The 19,852-nt window shown below is 41.5% G+C and overlaps 1 protein-coding gene across 1 annotated transcript in view; it reads left to right on the forward strand.

Annotated features, from left to right (window-relative positions):
- The window catches only part of dph6 (diphthamine biosynthesis 6), an 85,316-nt gene that overhangs the window by 9,500 nt on the left and 55,964 nt on the right, over nucleotides 1–19,852 (forward strand). The window contains exons 4-5 of the mRNA XM_089120009.1: nucleotides 7,161–7,234; nucleotides 8,073–8,191. Of these exons, the coding sequence (XP_088976135.1) occupies nucleotides 7,161–7,234; nucleotides 8,073–8,191 (193 nt within the window). The remainder of the gene's footprint in view (nucleotides 1–7,160; nucleotides 7,235–8,072; nucleotides 8,192–19,852) is intronic.

Consider the following 19,852-nt stretch of genomic DNA (forward strand, 5'->3'; position numbering starts at 1 on the left):
ATATATATATACAGTGAGTGTGTGTATATATATATATATATATATATATTAGGGCTGTGCAAAAATGAATTGCGATTAATCGCATCCAAAATAAAAGTCTGTGATTACATAATATATTTGGGTAACACTTTACAATAAGGTCCATTAGTTAACTACATTAGTTAACATGTACAATATGTGAACAATACTTCTTCAGCATTTATTAATCTTAGTTAATATTAATTCCAACATTTGCTAATACGTTATTAAAATCAAAGGTTGTATTAGTTAACATTAGTTAATGGACTGTGAACTAACATGAAAACACAATGAACAGCTGTATTTGTATTAACTAACATTAACAAAAATTAATAAACACTGTAACTAATGCATTGCTCATCGTTAGTACATGTTAGTTAATGCATTTACCAATGTTAACTAATGAACCTTATTGTAAAGTGTTACCAATATTTGTGTGTGCTGTATATAATTATTTTGTATAAATAAATACACACACATAAATGTATATATTTAAGAAAATGTGTTATTCATATATAAAATATTTATATTTATACAATATAGATTATGTATATATATATATATATATATATATATATATATATATATATATACAGAATTTAAGCGCAAATAATTCTTAAATATACGTATACATGCATGCATAGGTTTTTATATATACAAAATAATTATACACAGCACACACAAATATATTATGTAAACACAGACTTTTATTTTGGATGCGATTAATCGCAATTAATTTTTGCACAGCCCTAACATATATATATATATATACTTTTTTTTCAGAAGTGATTGTTTTTTTTTTTGTGCAATCCCCAAACATAATTACGATTTTGAGGAGAAGCGAACACACACACACACACACACACACACACACATGAGAAGCACAGCTTTGCTTTGTAGATCTGTGAAGGAAAGCATGAAGTGTACAGCCAGAACACATCGACGCTCTGCTGAGAGTGTGTGTGAAGTGTAAAAACAATAAAACATCACTCGTTCAGCCGTCATGTGCTCGATACAGTATTCTATAATTAGTCATAGCAGTTCTTATCATACCGAAATTAGTCTTAGTTAATAAACCTAAATCTAAAGTGCAACCAATACATCGAATCATGAAATATGTGTCAATAACTCACGATACACCACATCACTGCAAGATAAAAGCTGAAGAATAAAGTGATTAAATGCTAAATGTGATGTATGAGATTGTGTGTGTGAATGAACAGGCTTGGACTTGGTGCTGAAACCCAATAGAGACACCAGAATAACAATATTCATGATTCTGAAGCTGAAAACACTGAATTATTGGATATGAATATGATGATCTCTGTCACTGACTAGATATATTTACAATAATGTCGGACACACACATATTCCCCCACTGCATTACTATACATTATATTCTACATTATATACTGCAGTTCTCACAATAAAACTTTATTTTTTCTCACACAGTTATTTTTATTTTGGGTGAATTATACACAACACGTATTGTTGCATTTTCGTATTGCAATATATTGTGACACCCCTTGTCAATACCCAGCCCTAAAACGAATACACACACACACACACACACACACACTCTGATAATTACAGCTGTTGACAGTAAAGTGCTGATACTGTCCTGTCGTTAGAGAACGAACGGGTCGATTGGTCGTTGAGTTTGTGCCGGATGATTATTTTCAGAGGCTCGTGTCATGAGATTCACTTTCAGATGTTCAAACTCTTGCGAGACACACACTCACACACACTCATCAGAGGCGGAGCAAACCTGCTCTTTAAGAGCCTCACGGGCTCTCGATCTGATATCGACATCAGCAGACGGGCCCTCGAGAACCGGCTCCATCGGGCCTCAAACACACACACACACACATGCTTTTATCCAGCGCTTCTGTGTCCAGGTGGGTTTCTGCGGGACATCGATCGCTCGAGGTGTCAGGAGCGCAGAAATATCAAACCCGTCTCTGATTACTTCCACATTACTGCTGGAAAAGAACATAAAAAGAAATGGATACCTTTAAACCTGCTTAATACATAAATGATGACCTCTGGGGTCGGTCCCGGGACGCCCGATCGATGCGAGGGCTAATAGAGGAGCGCTTCACCTGTGAACACTCGTACCGCTTACACAAGAGCTTATTTCATTACTGTCCACATGACATTTACATTCAGCAGCTCGTCGTCACGATGTAACGCTTCCTCGTCATGTCCTCGCCCTCGCATCGACCGACAGCGGCACGGAGCGACTGCTCAGCTTTCGTTTAGGCCTTTACATTTAGTCTTTTTATTTTGCAGACTGGTCTAAAGTTGCATTAAACTATATTAATATTAATATTAGTGTCATTATCAGCGGAGTTAAGATTAAATATATATATATATATATATATAATATATAATTATTGCACTATACACTATTATTATTACTATTACCACAAATATTATTGTTATGATTGTTTCAAATTGTCTAGATATCTATTACTCACTCAGTGAGTTTATATCTATATATAATATCAAAAGCATTTCAATTTAAAAAAAAATTGAATGTTTGACAATGTTATTATATCACACTGCAATAACCTATTCATTAAAATTATCACTGTACGTGTATATATTATTATATCTATATATTTAGCTCTGTTTGTCACCCCTATATGTGTATATTGTGTACTTTATATATGCAGCTTTGTCTGGTTAACATGTATTTATTTTACACACACACGCACACACACACACACACACACACACACACATATATATATAAATAGGGATGCACCAAAATGAAAATTGTGGGTCAAAACTGAAGATTCAGGTTGCACTTGGCTGAAAAATCAAAACTAAATAATATAAATCAATTTATAATCAATAATCAAGCAAACAATCAAATAGCTCAAACTAAGTTTGGGACTAAACATTTTAATTGCACATAAGGCATTTTTATATCAACTTTTTAATAACACGCATGTTTCTACACCCGTTTGTTGGTTAAATATAAACATTTCAATTGACAATAAACTATAATACCTTATTTTAATTAATGATTCATTAAATAATGAAGATATTACTTACAGGTTAAGTGAAAAATATTATAAATATGTATATACAGATATATAATATAGTGTATATATTTATCAGAATGCCATCAGGCACATTATGTGACTATAGTTATTATTACTCGCATCTAATTATCCTGAAACAAATTGAATTGTTCTGAATTTGCTAATTGTTTTTTTTCAAATTAAATCAGTGGTTCATGTTGAATCGGCGTGGTAACAAACACACACACACACACACACACACACAACACAGTTCCAGATAAAGAGTGTAGCCTGAAGCTCTTGTAATGTGTGTGTGTGTGTGTTCTGCCTAATGTGGTTTGCACAGGCTAGTTTAGTGATGACAGAGAGCGATAGGCTTATCTGAGTTTGCTGAAGGCATGAGTGCGGACGCCTTCCAGCTGTGCCGTTACCCCGCGCGCGCGTCTGCCGTTACCCCGCGCGCGCGTCTGCCGTTACCCCGCGCGCGTCTGCCGTTACCCCGAGCGCGTCTGCCGTTACCCCGAGCGCGTCTGCCGTTACCCCGCGCTCGCGTCTGCCGTTACCCCGAGCGCGTCTGCCGTTACCCCGAGCGCGTCTGCCGTTACCCCGAGCGCGTCTGCCGTTACCCCGCGCTCGCGTCTGCCGTTACCCCGCGCTCGCGTCTGCCGTTACCCCGAGCGCGTCTGCCGTTACCCCGAGCGCGCCTGCCGTTACCCCGAGCGCGTCTGCCGTTACCCCGAGCGCGTCTGCCGTTACCCCGAGCGCGTCTGCCGTTACCCCGCGCTCGCGTCTGCCGTTACCCCGAGCGCGTCTGCCGTTACCCCGAGCGCGTCTGCCGTTACCCCGAGCGCGTCTGCAGTTACCCCGCGCTCGCGTCTGCCGTTACCCCGCGCTCGCGTCTGCCGTTACCCCGCGCTCGCGTCTGCCGTTACCCCGAGCGCGTCTGCCGTTACCCCGCGCTCGCGTCTGCCGTTACCCCGCGCTCGCGTCTGCCGTTACCCCGCGCTCGCGTCTGCCGTTACCCCGAGCGCGTCTGCCGTTACCCCGAGCGCGTCTGCCGTTACCCCGCGCGCGCTTGCGTCTGCCGTTACCCCGCGCGCGCTTGCGTCTGCCGTTACCCCGCGCTCGCGTTTGCCGTTACCCCGGGCGCGTCTGCCGTTACCCCGCGCTCGCGTCTGCCGTTACCCCGAGCGCGCTTGCGTCTGTCGTTACCCCGTGCTCGCTTGCGTCTGCCGTTACCCCGCGCTCGCGTCTGCCGTTACCCCGCGCTCGCGTCTGCCGTTACCCCGAGCGCGCCTGCCGTTACCCCGAGCGCGCCTGCCGTTACCCCGAGCGCGTCTGCCGTTACCCCGAGCGCGTCTGCCGTTACCCCGCGCTCGCGTCTGCCGTTACCCCGAGCGCGCTTGCGTCTGTCGTTACCCCGCGCTCGCTTGCGTCTGCCGTTACCCCGCGCTCGCGTCTGCCGTTACCCCGCGCTCGCGTCTGCCGTTACCCCGCGCTCGCGTCTGCCGTTACCCCGCGCTCGCGTCTGCCGTTACCCCGCGCTCGCGTCTGCCGTTACCCCGCGCTCGCGTCTGCCGTTACCCCGCGCTCGCGTCTGCCGTTACCCCGCGCTCGCGTCTGCCGTTACCCCGCGCTCGCGTCTGCCGTTACCCCGAGCGCGTCTGCCGTTACCCCGAGCGCGTCTGCCGTTACCCCGAGCGCGTCTGCCGTTACCCCGCGCTCGCGTCTGCCGTTACCCCGCGCTCGCGTCTGCCGTTACCCCGAGCGCGTCTGCCGTTACCCCGAGCGCGCCTGCCGTTACCCCGAGCGCGTCTGCCGTTACCCCGAGCGCGTCTGCCGTTACCCCGAGCGCGTCTGCCGTTACCCCGCGCTCGCGTCTGCCGTTACCCCGAGCGCGTCTGCCGTTACCCCGAGCGCGTCTGCCGTTACCCCGAGCGCGTCTGCAGTTACCCCGCGCTCGCGTCTGCCGTTACCCCGCGCTCGCGTCTGCCGTTACCCCGCGCTCGCGTCTGCCGTTACCCCGAGCGCGTCTGCCGTTACCCCGCGCTCGCGTCTGCCGTTACCCCGCGCTCGCGTCTGCCGTTACCCCGAGCGCGTCTGCCGTTACCCCGCGCTCGCGTCTGCCGTTACCCCGCGCTCGCGTCTGCCGTTACCCCGCGCTCGCGTCTGCCGTTACCCCGAGCGCGTCTGCCGTTACCCCGAGCGCGTCTGCCGTTACCCCGCGCGCGCTTGCGTCTGCCGTTACCCCGCGCGCGCTTGCGTCTGCCGTTACCCCGCGCTCGCGTTTGCCGTTACCCCGGGCGCGTCTGCCGTTACCCCGCGCTCGCGTCTGCCGTTACCCCGAGCGCGCTTGCGTCTGTCGTTACCCCGTGCTCGCTTGCGTCTGCCGTTACCCCGCGCTCGCGTCTGCCGTTACCCCGCGCTCGCGTCTGCCGTTACCCCGAGCGCGCCTGCCGTTACCCCGAGCGCGCCTGCCGTTACCCCGAGCGCGTCTGCCGTTACCCCGAGCGCGTCTGCCGTTACCCCGCGCTCGCGTCTGCCGTTACCCCGAGCGCGCTTGCGTCTGTCGTTACCCCGCGCTCGCTTGCGTCTGCCGTTACCCCGCGCTCGCGTCTGCCGTTACCCCGCGCTCGCGTCTGCCGTTACCCCGAGCGCGTCTGCCGTTACCCCGAGCGCGTCTGGCGTTACCCCGAGCGCGTCTGGCGTTACCCCGAGCGCGTCTGCCGTTACCCCGAGCGCGTCTGCCGTTACCCCGCGCGCGTCTGCCGTTACCCCGAGCGCGTCTGCCGTTACCCCGAGCGCGTCTGCCGTTACCCCGAGCGCGTCTGCCGTTACCCCGAGCGCGTCTGCCGTTACCCCGAGCGCGTCTGCCGTTGAGCACGTCTGCCGTTACCCCGTGAGCATTCGCGTCTGCCGTTACCCCGCGCGCCTGCCGTTTTCACGTCTGGCGCTACCCCGTGTGTTATAGCAGTGGTGTGACCCCGCGCGCATCTGCCGTTACCCCGCGAGCGTTCGCGCCTGCCGTTACCCCGCGTGTTCTAGAAGTGCCATTACCCCGCGTTTTCACGTCTGGCGCTACCCCGTGTGTTATAGCAGTGGTGTGACCCTGCATGTTCACGTCTGGAGTTTGACCACCAGGATGAACTGTGCCTGAGATTTCAGATTCAGCCTCAGTACTTGCGGTTTCACCTTGATACACTGTGACGTGTGTTAATATGAGTGTGTGTTTATCACTGTGTTGACTGGCGCTGCTGGATCTTCTGTATTCGTGATGTTTACATGATGGTTTGTTTTTTTGTTGCATTTTTAGAGCACAGAAACAACTTCCATTCATTGACAGAATAGATTAACAATATATACAAAGCAAACACAAAAAAAGAGTACACACTTTCCTTGCAAACTATTAGCACTAATCGTTAAAATCCAAATAACTAAACCAAAACTCTGTGTTCCAGATCAGTTAAAACTGGCTCCCATAGTTTGTGTAAAGTCTGTGTTGGAGTGGATTAGACATGTGAGGTGTTTACGTGAGCAGGATCCCACGCGTCCTCCACATCCTCGAAAGTTTGGGAATCTGAAGAAAAAAATTCAAAGCCCTGGAAAGACTTTGAAAAACACACACAGATACAGGTCCTTAAAAGTGCATGAATTTATTTTGTCCTCTCCACTAATGTGTTATTCCGCTAACACTGCGTGGCCTATGCACACTAGCTAGCTTGATTTATGCTAGTTACGCGCATTTACGCGGTACGTTGAGTGTTTCCTGCGTGAGGCACGTGTTTCCCTAAATCCTAAGCTAAATCTGAGAGCTGGATCACTCCTCCACAGGCTTCTGTGGGATTGAAACTGGCCGACCCAGAAGGTTTTTAAAGACATCGTTAAAATAGTCCGAGTGACTACAGCGGCTCAACATTAAGATTATCAAACGACGAGAATACTTTCTGTGCGCAAAAACTATTGGCCGACGCTGGTCATGTGTGTGTGGTTACGCCACGTGAAGGAAGTGCATGTGGATTAATGCACCCAGCATGATGTTCATGATGTTTGCGTGTGTATGATTTGAGCAACTCTGATATCTGTCCTCCATCTGATGATCTGTGTGTTCAGGAGGAAGTGTGTGTGGAGGCCGTGTCCGTCGGGGCCATTCTGTCCGACTACCAGAGGATACGTGTGGAAAACGTGTAAGTGAAGATCCTCTCTCTCCCTTCCTCACACACAACACACATCATGTCGTTGAGTAATTTAGTCAATTGACTAGCATTAAACTAGTGATGTATTTCACAGGCGGTTTCCCTGCGCCTCACTCGAGCTGTGCATGTATCCGCACATACCGCTGTCAGTCAGCTATTGTTCCTCCGCAGGATAAGTGGTGTAACCCTACCTGTATACTTGACATCCCATGATGCCGAGGGGCACAGCGTATCGTGCTAATCGCTAATCACTTGGCTCTCGCTTTGACCCGTGGCGCTAGCGTTGAGCTGACGTCCACCAATGTCACATGAGCGTAGCGCTGGCGTTCAGCCAAGCCGGAGAGCGAGTGCTAATTGTCGATGTCAATGTCACTTTTATTTCTACAGCACAACTAAACGCAACACCAGTTGACAAGTGTGCTTTATTAAGAAAAAGCACAAAAACAAAACACACAATACATTACATTTCATCATTGACCAGATGCTAGTTCAAAAAGTTGTAATTTTACGCCCTCGACCACTGACGGACTGTTTATTATTATTATAAGAGGCATGCACTGAAACGGGTCGCTGTGAACAGAGCTGTTTTTGAGAAGGTTAAAGGGTTTTGTTTTACACAAGCATTGAGGATTTTTAACCAAAGTGTGTTACAAACTTTACACAAAGTCCCTAAAGATGGAAAATGGGCATCCCTTTAACAAATAGTGTTTGAAGTGGTGTGGGAGTGCCGCCCTCTCTTCTCTTCACATCCATTATGTCCTCTTGCACGCCTGCTCAGTTCGCATTGTTCCTCTCCGTTCTCCACTTGAGGTGTGTGTGTTCTCCGCAGGTGTGCGAGGCTTGAGCTCCAGCCGCTGGCGTACCTGTGGCGCCGAGACCAGGCCGAGCTGCTCCGAGAGATCATATCAAGCGGCCTCGACGCCCGACTCATCAAAGTGGCAGCGATCGGTGGGTGACGGCCTTTAAAGCGGGCAGGGCTTGAGCAGTCCAGCCACTATTGAGTGCTGATCCTGCTTTTAGACAGGCATTGCTGCTCGATTTAGAGGAATAATCTAATAGTGATTTTTGGTTACACTTTATTTTAAGGTGTCATTGTTACAGTGTAATTATACATTTGAGTACTGAGTAATGTTTAATTAACAACATGTACTTACTATAGGGTTATAGATTTGGTTGAGGGTTAGTTGCATGTAATTATGCATCATTTACTGTTAGTACTATGGTAAGTACATGTAACGTGTAACAAGGACACTGTAAAATAAAGTGTTACCCGATTTTTCAGAATGAAGATTGCGATTTTAAAATCGTTTCGCAGTGTTTGTTGATTATGCATCAATATGGCTTTAAAAAAATAATGATAATTTATTAAATGTATTATTATTACTAAATAAAAATATTAAGATAACTAAATAACAGCAAAATGATAGAATTTACTATTGTAGTATTTTACTGTAATGTACAGTAAGTATAGGAGGACACATGTTGCGTTTTCCCTGAAAAACACATCACATATTTATTATACGGATGCACTGATATGAAAATTTTGGCCGATACTGTAAACCTATAATTCTTTGTATTTGAAAGCCGATAATCGATACATCGCCTGATAAATCTAAATCTGAATTTTTTTATATGTTTTGAAAGTATTTTCCTTTTTGAAGTGATTCCAATCATATTTCAAGCAATTTAAAAGCATCATGTTGAGCAGTGCGCAGCTGAAATAAATATTACATTATCTGTCGGCTTTAATCAGTCCAGATTTTCTTATTGGGCAGATATCGATAACATTAAAAATGAACATATATCGGCTGATACTGATATGGTGGCCGATAGATCATGAATCCCTAACTTGATTAATTAAGTCTCCGATTTTGAGATTTGATAAATATACTCATGTATAAATGTAAAATTTTATAGTAATTCTGTTGATTTAAAAAGTCTACGCACTACTAATATAGACAATGTACAGCACTTCAAATACAGCATCTGTAGTATCATGTACCACCAAAATTACATTTACACTTTGATGTTTCTGAAAAACTGAGGTACGCTGAGAATCGTTCTGTGATGGCATTGATCCTGTGTGATGCCTGAACTTTGCAGCCCAGATCAGATGACATCAGTAATTCACACATGGGTGGTTCTTCGGGGCATGTGTGTATTGGAACGCACACAGGGTGTCTTTTAATCCCTGAAATGTCTGCGGCGTCACCTGCTCTCTCACTCCTGTTTCACACACCGCTGCAAGGGAAACACTGATCAGGTTCCACACTTAAAGTTGAACTGAAGGGAACAGTTTTTGTGGTGGCCTGATGTGCTTGTATTTACTCACTGGACATGTGTGGGTTGACAGAAATAATGTTTGCATTATTTGTTTGCACTACATCCTTATTGTAACCTCACCATAACGTCACTGTAACATCTCTCTAGCAGCTCTGCAACATCACTGTAATATCACCATAAACCTCACCACAACATCACCATAACAGCACTGTAATATCCCGTAACATCACCATAACAGCACTGTAATATCCCGTAACATCACCATAACAGCACTGTAATATCCCGTAACATCACCATAACAGCACTGTAATATCCCGTAACATCACCATAACAGCACTGTAATATCCCGTAACATCACCATAACAGCACTGTAATATCCCGTAACATCACCATAACAGCACTGTAATATCACGTAACATCACTATAACAGCACTGTAATATATATCGTAACATCACCATAACAGCACTGTAATATATCGTAACATCACCATAACAGCACTGTAATATCCCGTAACATCACCATAACAGCACTGTAATATCCTGTAACATCACCATAACAGCACTGTAATATCACGTAACATCACTATAACAGCACTGTAATATATATCGTAACATCACCATAACAGCACTGTAATATATCGTAACATCACCATAACAGCACTGTAATATCCCGTAACATCACCATAACAGCACTGTAATATCCCGTAACATCACCATAACAGCACTGTAATATCACGTAACATCACTATAACAGCACTGTAATATATATCGTAACATCACCATAACAGCACTGTAATATATCGTAACATCACCATAACAGCACTGTAATATCCCGTAACATCACCATAACAGCACTGTAATATCACGTAACATCACCATAACAGCACTGTAATATATATCGTAACATCACTATAACAGCACTGTAATATATATCGTAACATCACCATAACAGCACTGTAATATATATCGTAACATCACTATAACAGCACTGTAATATATATCGTAACATCACCATAACAGCACTGTAATATCACGTAACATCACTATAACAGCACTGTAATATCACGTAACATCACTATAACAGCACTAATATATATCGTAACATCACCATAGCAGCACTGTAATATCTCGTAACATCACCATAACAGCACTGTAGTATCTCGTAACATCACCATAACATCACTGTAATATCTCGTAACATCACCATAACAGCACTGTAGTATCTCGTAACATCACCATAACAGCACTGTAATATCTCGTAACATCACCATAACTGTAATATCTCGTAACATCACCATAACAGCACTGTAGTATCTCGTAACATCACCATAACATCACTGTAATATCTCATAACATCACCATAACTGTAATATCTCGTAACATCACCATAACAGCACTGTAATATCCCGTAACATCACCATAACAGCACTGTAATATCACGTAACATCACTATAACAGCACTGTAATATCTCGTAACATCACCATAACATCACTGTAATATCTCGTAACATCACCATAACATCACTGTAATATCTTGTAACATCACCATAACATTACTGTAATATCTCGTAACATCACCATAACATCACTGTAATATCTCGTAACATCACCATAACATCACTGTAATATCTCGTAACATCACCATAACATCACTGTAATATCTCGTAACATCACTGTAATATCTCGTCACTGTAATATCTCGTAACATCACCATAACATCACTGTAATATCTCGTAAAAGCACTGTAATATATCGTAACATCACAATAACATCACTGTAATATATCGTAACATCACCATAACATTAATTTAATATATCGTAACATCTGTCACATAACATTACTGTAATATCTTGTTACATCTTGTAACATCACCATAACATTACTGTAATATATATCGTAGCATCACCATAACATCACTGTAATATCTCGTAACATCATCATAACATCACTGTAATATCTCGTAACAGCACTGTAATATATCGTAACATCACAATAACATCACTGTAATATATCGTAACATCACAATAACAGCACTGTAATATATCGTAACATCACTGTAATATCTCGTAACATCACCATAACATTAATTTAATATATCGTAACATCTGTCACATAACATTACTGTAATATCTTGTTACATCTTGTAACATCACCATAACATTACTGTAATATATCGTAGCATCACCATAACATCACTGTAATATCTCGTAACATCACCATAACATCACTGTAATATCTCGTAACATCACCATAACATTACTGTAATATATCGTAACATCACTGTAATATCTCGTAACATCACCATAACATTAATGTAATATATCGTAACATCTGTCACATAACATTACTGTAATATCTTGTTACATCGTTCACGTCACCATAACATTACTGTAATATCTCGTAACAGCACTGTAATATATCGTAACATTACTGTAATATCTCGTAACAGCACTGTGATATATCGTGACATCACTGTAATATATCGTGACATCACTGTAATATCTCGTAACATCTGTCACGTCACCATAACATTACTGTAATATTTCGTAACATCTGTCACATCACCATAACATTACTGTAATATTTCCTAACATCTCTCACGTCACCATAACATTACTGTAATATATCGTAACATCTGTCACGTCACCATAACATTACTGTAATATCTTGTTACATCGTTCACGTCACCATAACATTACTGTAATATCTCGTAACAGCACTGTAATATATCGTAACATTACTGTAATATCTCGTAACAGCACTGTGATATATCGTAACATCACAATAACATCACTGTAATATATCGTAACATCACTGTAATATCTCATAACATCACTGTAATATATCGTGACATCACTGTAATATATCGTGACATCTGTCACGTCACCATAACATTACTGTAATATTTCGTAACATCTGTCACATCACCATAACATTACTGTAATATTTCCTAACATCTCTCACGTCACCATAACATTACTGTAATATTTCCTAACATCTGTCACGTCACCATAACAACACTGTAACACTCAGCGGCAGCAGCAACATGAGAAAAGACAGCAATGTGCTAAATATATTAATAGCAATAGACTAGAATAAAACAGTTTGGCTCATTTATGGTTATCAAACAGCCAGAGGGCTTTATAGAACGTGTGCCATAGACTGAATTTTATAATGGTTTCAAGCATGGCTCAACTAATCAGAATTTAGATTTGGGAATATCCTTTTTATCGTTATAGTTTAATAAAACTTATAGTTCACTGACAGATTTTTTTATTTTTTTTTGCAAAAATGTTACCTTTAGAGGTATAAAAGCTTATCACTGGCACAGTAAAGGGACAAATCTGTACATTATCTGTTCCTAAAAGGTGCCTTAGAGTAATACGTACCCTTAAGGTAGGCGTAAAATATATACACAGACCCCTAAAGTAAGAACTTTAAGCACGATTTGTACGATGTTCATTTTGAAATGAGTGTGTTTGTGGTTGACACGAATGGACTGGTAACGGTGAACTGTTATATCTCAGTAGCTCATTTGCATATAATGTTTATATTGAGCTTTAAAGCTTGAATGATTAGAATGTAAATGTGGAGTTGTAAATCTTCTGTCCCTTTCTATTATTTGAAGGGTTTCAGATGAATTGGGATTACCACTTGTTTTTTTTTTCTATCAAAATCCCCCCCCAACAAATCCCGTCCCGTGTCTTATCTGCGCTCTTCTAAATGTGTTTTTAAGCTGATAATTCAGCGTGTGAATATGAGCCATCACACCGTCTGTGTTTAAACCCTTCCGCTGCAGGAGACACTCAAGAGGAGCTTTGTGTTTTCTTGTTTTTTCTGTCGCTTGTTTAGACTGATACTCATTGGATCCGTGTGTGTGTGTGTGTGTTGAGCAATCTGCCGGCACAGCTTACCCCCAAACCCCTACAGCAACCCCCGGCTCTTGACAAATCATCCTCTAAAAGCAAATTCCCCACATATCTGGAAGAGTGTAATTATGCGAGGTGTGTGTTTTCTGCTTGGCTACAGGTAGAAGGGGAAGATGTTATCGCGACTGGCTTTTCACCCGGCCTCGGGCACCGGCAATTAGAAATTAGAGGGTTTGGATGGACTTGCACTGCCTCGGGCCGTCAAGTAATTGAGGCTTTCATGGGTTTCATGGGTCAGGGCTGCATGTGTGTACTGGGTGACAGAGGTGTGTTGTGCATTCACACACACCACAGGTGGAAATAAACACTTGCGACGTGAGAAATGTCTTTAAATGTTTAAATGTGATAAAAATAACCACAGGCACATACACCTTTGCATTTGTACCAAACTGTATTTGGTTGCTGTATACAGCAGATTTCAAATGTTTAATGCAAGAATTAAAGTTTTCTTTTATATGCACTTATGTAACAATACAATATTTATTATTGTACTAAAACATTTTAATTTACAGTCAAACCAACAGTTCATCAGACACCTTTCTCACATGATCTCAGTTTATTGGCTCTAATGGTGATAAACATGAGCAGAACGCAGTTCTCAGATCAGTGGATATTGGACTGGTTTTGGACTCTCACACATGAATTATGTTGAATATCTGTCAGCTGTTAAGTTTCATCCGAAGCGTTTTACAGGAGGGGCTCTGTTGTTACGAGCCGCTGAGCGCTGTCCAAGGCAAAGGCAGTCTCCGTGTTTGTGCCAACAAGTTTCTGTAATCATGTCAGAAAGCAGAGCCGAAGTTTGCGCGATCGCTCGCCACCTCTGTGAAGCCGAGCGGAAATAATTGGCTGGTAAATACGCCAGCGGTGGGTATTCATGTAATTAGTTAATTGGTTGATTTGTGTGTGAGGATGTCCAGGCGCAGGGTTGTTTCCAGGAGTTAATTGGATGACAGTTCCAGTATAAATTGGCATGTGTGAAGTTGAAAGGTCTGTTTGCAGTGTTACTGCTTTCCTTTTCTTATTGCGTGCTTTAGAATTTATTTTCTGCAATTATGCGGACACTTTCGGCATGAACTTTTCCACTCGACTGATGGTTGGCAGTCGATTCTTATAATTGAAATGCGCGCGACCCTTTCCTCGACATGTGTTTATTTAGGGATATGTGCAAATCTTGATAATTCAGGGAACATCGCTGGATGGAAGTAATGTTTTTTTTTATATCTGTTCTTCAGTGTTTCTGTCAAACCAACCAGACATTTACATTAAATCCTTCTGCTTTTTTTTTTTTAGTTTAGTTTTTTAATTCATGAATAGTTTTCATGAATTCTTCTTGTTTGCTGATTAACTGGAGTTTGTGATAATTGCACATATATATATATATATATATATATATAACATTTAAAGGAGTAGTTCACTTTTAAAAAAATATTTGCTGATAATTTACTCGCCCCCATGTCATCCAAGATGTCCACGTCTTTCTTTCTTCAGTCGAAAAGAAATTAAGGTTTTTGATGAAAACATTCCAGGATTTTCTCCATATAATGGACTTCAATGGGAACCAAACAGTTCAAGATCCAAATGAGAGTTTCAGTGCAAACTGTTCAAAGTGCTTTAAACGACACCAGACGATGAATAAGGGTCTTATCAAGCAAAAGGATCACTAATTTAATAAATAAATAATAAAGTTTAAGTTTTATAAGCTCAAATGCTCGCCTTGCTCTGTTCTGTCATGACTCTCCTGTTCAAACTCGTTTATCAAAATGAACAAATCTTTTACTGTTTCAATTCGTTCGTTTCGTTCGTTGAATGAACCAAATGACTCGGTAAAAGATTCGTTCATTTTGATAAACGAGTTTGAACAGGAGAGTCATGACAGAACAAAGCAAGGCGAGCATTTGAGCTTATAAAACTTAAACTTTGTTATTTATTTATTAAATGATCGTTTCGCTTGATAAGACCCTTATTCATCGTCTGGTGTCGTTTAAAGCCCTTTGAACAGTTTGTAGTTTGTACTGAAACTCTCATTTGGACCTTGAACCGTTTGGACCCCATTGAAGTCCATTATATGGAGAAAATCCTGGAATGTTTTCATCAAAAAACTTAATTTCTTTTCGACTGAGGAAAGAAAGACATGGACATCTTGGATGACACGGGGGTGAGTAAATTATCAGCAAATATTTTTTTTAAAAAAGTGAACTACCGGTAATCCTTTAATGATAATCATTTTCCAACTCTCCAGTCGAATAATAATCATAATAATGAACAGATTAATCACTGGTAATATTCAGAGAAGCCTACACTTTCTTGGCAGGGACTAAAAAGAAGATATTTTTTGAGAAAAAATATCTGAATATCTTTGACGGTAGTCACCAAAAGGTTTGCTTACTAAAATCTCTTTAAAACATCTTTTTTTTGTATCTCATACAGAACACAGAAAGTCACACAGGTTTGGAATGACATTAACAATGACAGAATGATCATTTTTAATTGAACTATCCCTTATAAAGTGCTTAAACGAAGACAAACTTGGTTGCTGAAGAGGTAATTATTAATAAGAACATTCTCTAGTTAAGTATTTGCATGTGGTAATATGTAAAATCTGCCACTTTTGGGAGCTCCATAACTCTAATCCTGATTTGCTGTTGACGTTTATGGCACAAACAGCAATATGACTTCGAGATTGCTGCAATTAAGAGAAACAATCCTGTGTGAAAGTTCACGAGTGTCATTATGCACTCTTCATAAACATCACAGATCAGTCACGCATAGATTGTTGCGTTAGTGTTGTTAATGTTTTTATTACTGCTTTAATGCTTTCATTATGCGGGTTATACACTGTCAGTTTTAACGGGCTGTGATAAACATCAGATGAGGTTATAATTGCAGCTTTATTCCATTTATTGGATAAAAAGATTAAATCTCTGATGTGTCTGCTGAATTGTATTCGTGGTACGGCTATTATTCCTCACACGGCTGTTGAATTTCAGATAAGAGCTCCAACAAATTTTCCGATCTCTGTTAATCTCCCCATCTCGTGTGTGTTCGCTCGCACAGCTCTCGCTCGCAGATCGGCCGATAGCTCGGCTCTATTGTTTCGGCTCAGGTCTGGGAGAGCATTGTTCAGAAGATGAACTAGCGCGAGATCGTTTTAAAGCTAAAATGTTCCCCAACATGAATCCAATTTTGCCGGCGTTGGATTAAAGCCGATCTGTCAGCCGAGTCCGGGCGCTTTAATTCAGTAGCAGATTTGGTTCACATTAAGCATATAGGCAGGCCATTGGCGCTTTGACTGTTTAATGATGCTGTGCGCGATACTGGAGTCTCATTGATAAGGGCTGAACGACGAGGACTGCTCGATATGGAGCCTCTTAAACTTTACTTTAGGACCACGAGATCCTGCACTCTCAGGAAAAAAGGTACAAAAGCTGTCACTGGAAGTACGTGCTGATACTAGCCACTAATATGCTCACTTTTAGGTACAAAGGTGTAGCTTATGAAAGCTTTTGTACTTTTTTTTTCTTATTTTTAGGGATGCACCGATATGAAAATGTTGGAAAATATTTGAAAGCCGATAACCGATATATCGGCTGATAAATCTAAATACAAGTTTTTATTTCATTTTTGAGAGCCTGATTACAAAACCAAAAGTCTCACCATTAATATCCACATCCCAAGCACACAGTTATGATGTTCTCATTTTAATTTTATGTAGTCTATATGACAGACATGTTGCACTTTACTGTATTTTCCTAGTTCGAAGTGATTTCAATCATATTTCAAGCTATTCAAAAGCATGTTGAGCATCGGCTTTAATATATCGGCCAGATTTTCTTATTGGGCTGATAACGATAACATCAAAAATGTTATTATTTCTGTAATAATAATCTATCATCAAATAACATAAACATCTCCCAAAGTAAATGAATTACTTTCTTCTGTGAAGCACAACATGAGCAAGAGGGTTGTACAGGTTTGCATTGACACGAGAGCCAGTAAACAATGGTGGAATTGTTGTTTTTGTCCGTTCATCACAGTTCATTGCGACAATTGATTTGTATCGCGAGTCTTCTGAAATGTCTAAATATTGAAATGAGGGATTATCTAATTAAATATGTATGCACTAATTTGCATGCATTTCCATAACATAAATCTGAACATTGGATAAAGCCAAGTTCCTTATTCTTGTTAATCACTTTTGACAGATTAAATTTTTTTTGTGGAGGGGATTTTGGATTTCTTTTTTCATCACTCCAGAAATCAGAAAATACGAATCAGGTGAATGTTAAATGAACAAACCTCCAGATTATACAGTGGACAGGAATAAACCTGTAAAGTTTGGTGTAAGTGGTGGTTTCTCATTTAGAAAAAACAATGACTTTTTCCTGTATGTAGTGGAACGACCCTTTTCTCATTGTGAATTGTCTCAGAAGCAAAAGTCATAAACGTTTATAGCAGGGAATGGGAGATGACACCAATTATAATTTGTGTGTATTTGCATTTGCACTAATAGGAAAAGGAAAGACTGTGATAGCGTTTCTACGACTTTCCAAAGGAGGAAAATACATAGAGAAATATGTCATAAAGAAATATGTCATTAGTATATATATATATTTAATATTTATTAAATTCCCGCAGTAGTCAATAATTGTATCCCTTAAAACTCATCTTCGATCACCAAAATTACATATTTAAACGTTTTTCCTTAAATTATTTTTCATGCCTTAAAATATCTTGAACGTAACTCGACACCCTCGCCTCATTTAGTATGTGCGGTTCTGTATGCAAATGAGCCCCGCCTCCACTCATTTAGCGTGGACCATAATATAGTTGCATTTTGCAAAGATACGAGTGATAAAGCAAATAAATAGCTTTATGTGAGTGAAGTGTGTGTGTGTGCGTGTCTATTCTCTTTTTCTTCTTAAAGTCTTTTTGTTCACATGGTCCAAGTTTCTCTTATAGTCTTTATTAGCATCTTCACTTCTACTCCCGCTTATATTAAAGTCCCGCTGTAGTCGATCGTTTCATCCCTTAAACTCGTCTTTGATCTCCAAAATGACATATTTAAATGTTTTTTCCTTAAATTATTTTTCATGTCTTAAAATATCTTGAGTGTAACTCGACACCCTCGCCTCATTTAGTATGCGCGGTTCTATGAATATGCAAATGAGCCCCGCTTCCACTCACTCACTCGTTGATCTGATTGGTTCCAAGGTGGTTTGTGACGTCAGAAACACCAGTGTGTTTTTGAGACTGTCTTTGGTTCACTGCAGTTTTAAGGAGGAAATACTCTTACACTTACCAACTTACACACGGTATGTGTTAAAGCGGATTAAACACACACCACATAGACATTGAGTAAAATCTCTAAACTTGACCAGTGTATAAAACACAATGGTGTCTTGAAGTCCAGACTAAAGGAGCACGTAAGGAAAGAAAGCCGTATTGTAAGAACTTGTGACCTAAAAAGAATTTGCTCTAATTTGAAGCTCATGAAATCTAATGCAAAACTTGAGAAGCCATTTGTGCGCAGTTCACTGGCTTGGAAGTTGACTGGATTAAATCTGAGTTTTATAGGATAATAATGAGTTAAGGACTTTTTGCCAGCGTATCTCTCCTTGGGGCTCTGCTTGGGCTCTGCTTGTCTAAAGGGCAGCGGGAATGGACGTGCAGACAGATGAATGGTGCCTGGACTGAGCTTATTTGTGTTTAATGTGCCATAAGGGGGTGAGGTAATTAGCTTTAGGTCAGGTAGTAAAACAGGTGCAGATGAACGAAAGCCGTGCAGCTCATGTAAATGAGAGATGATCTTGACTGCCTGAATATTTTAGGCCAGACTGGATGTAGTTGGTCCAGATCAGGTTTCAGATGTCCGTTATGTCGACAGGCAGACAGTTACAATGACGATGCACAATACAAAAACATTAATGGCATAATAATAATGTATTGTAATTAATGGCAATTTTTTGTTTTGTTCTGTTATGGCGCCATCAAAAGTAGATAGATGTGTGTGTCAAATTTGGTGAAAATATATCTCTTTGTTTTGGAGTTATGGACATTTACATGCATGAGCACGTTATAAATGATTCATGGGCGACATCGATTGGATTTATCAACATTTTTATATTGGGGCATTAGCAAATTGCCAGCGACCTACGTTTCCGAATTTCCTACGGTGGTTTCGTCTCGAACGGTTTTGAAGATATTAGCGGAAGTGCTAAATTACAACGTTGCACAAACCATAAGGTGAAACTTGTTGGCAAGAATTAAACGGTCTAATGAGATGATTCCCGTGAAAAAAAGTCGACCACACCCAACGTTATAAGCATTTGATTATTTGATTTTACCACTAGATGGCGCTGTCTCAACTTCTCAGGCTCCTTCAGGGCATCGCATTGT

Source organism: Pimephales promelas, chromosome 15 (assembly GCF_988280905.1).
Source record: "Pimephales promelas chromosome 15, fPimPro1.hap1.1, whole genome shotgun sequence".
In the NCBI taxonomy this organism is placed as follows: Eukaryota; Metazoa; Chordata; class Actinopteri; order Cypriniformes; family Leuciscidae; genus Pimephales; species Pimephales promelas.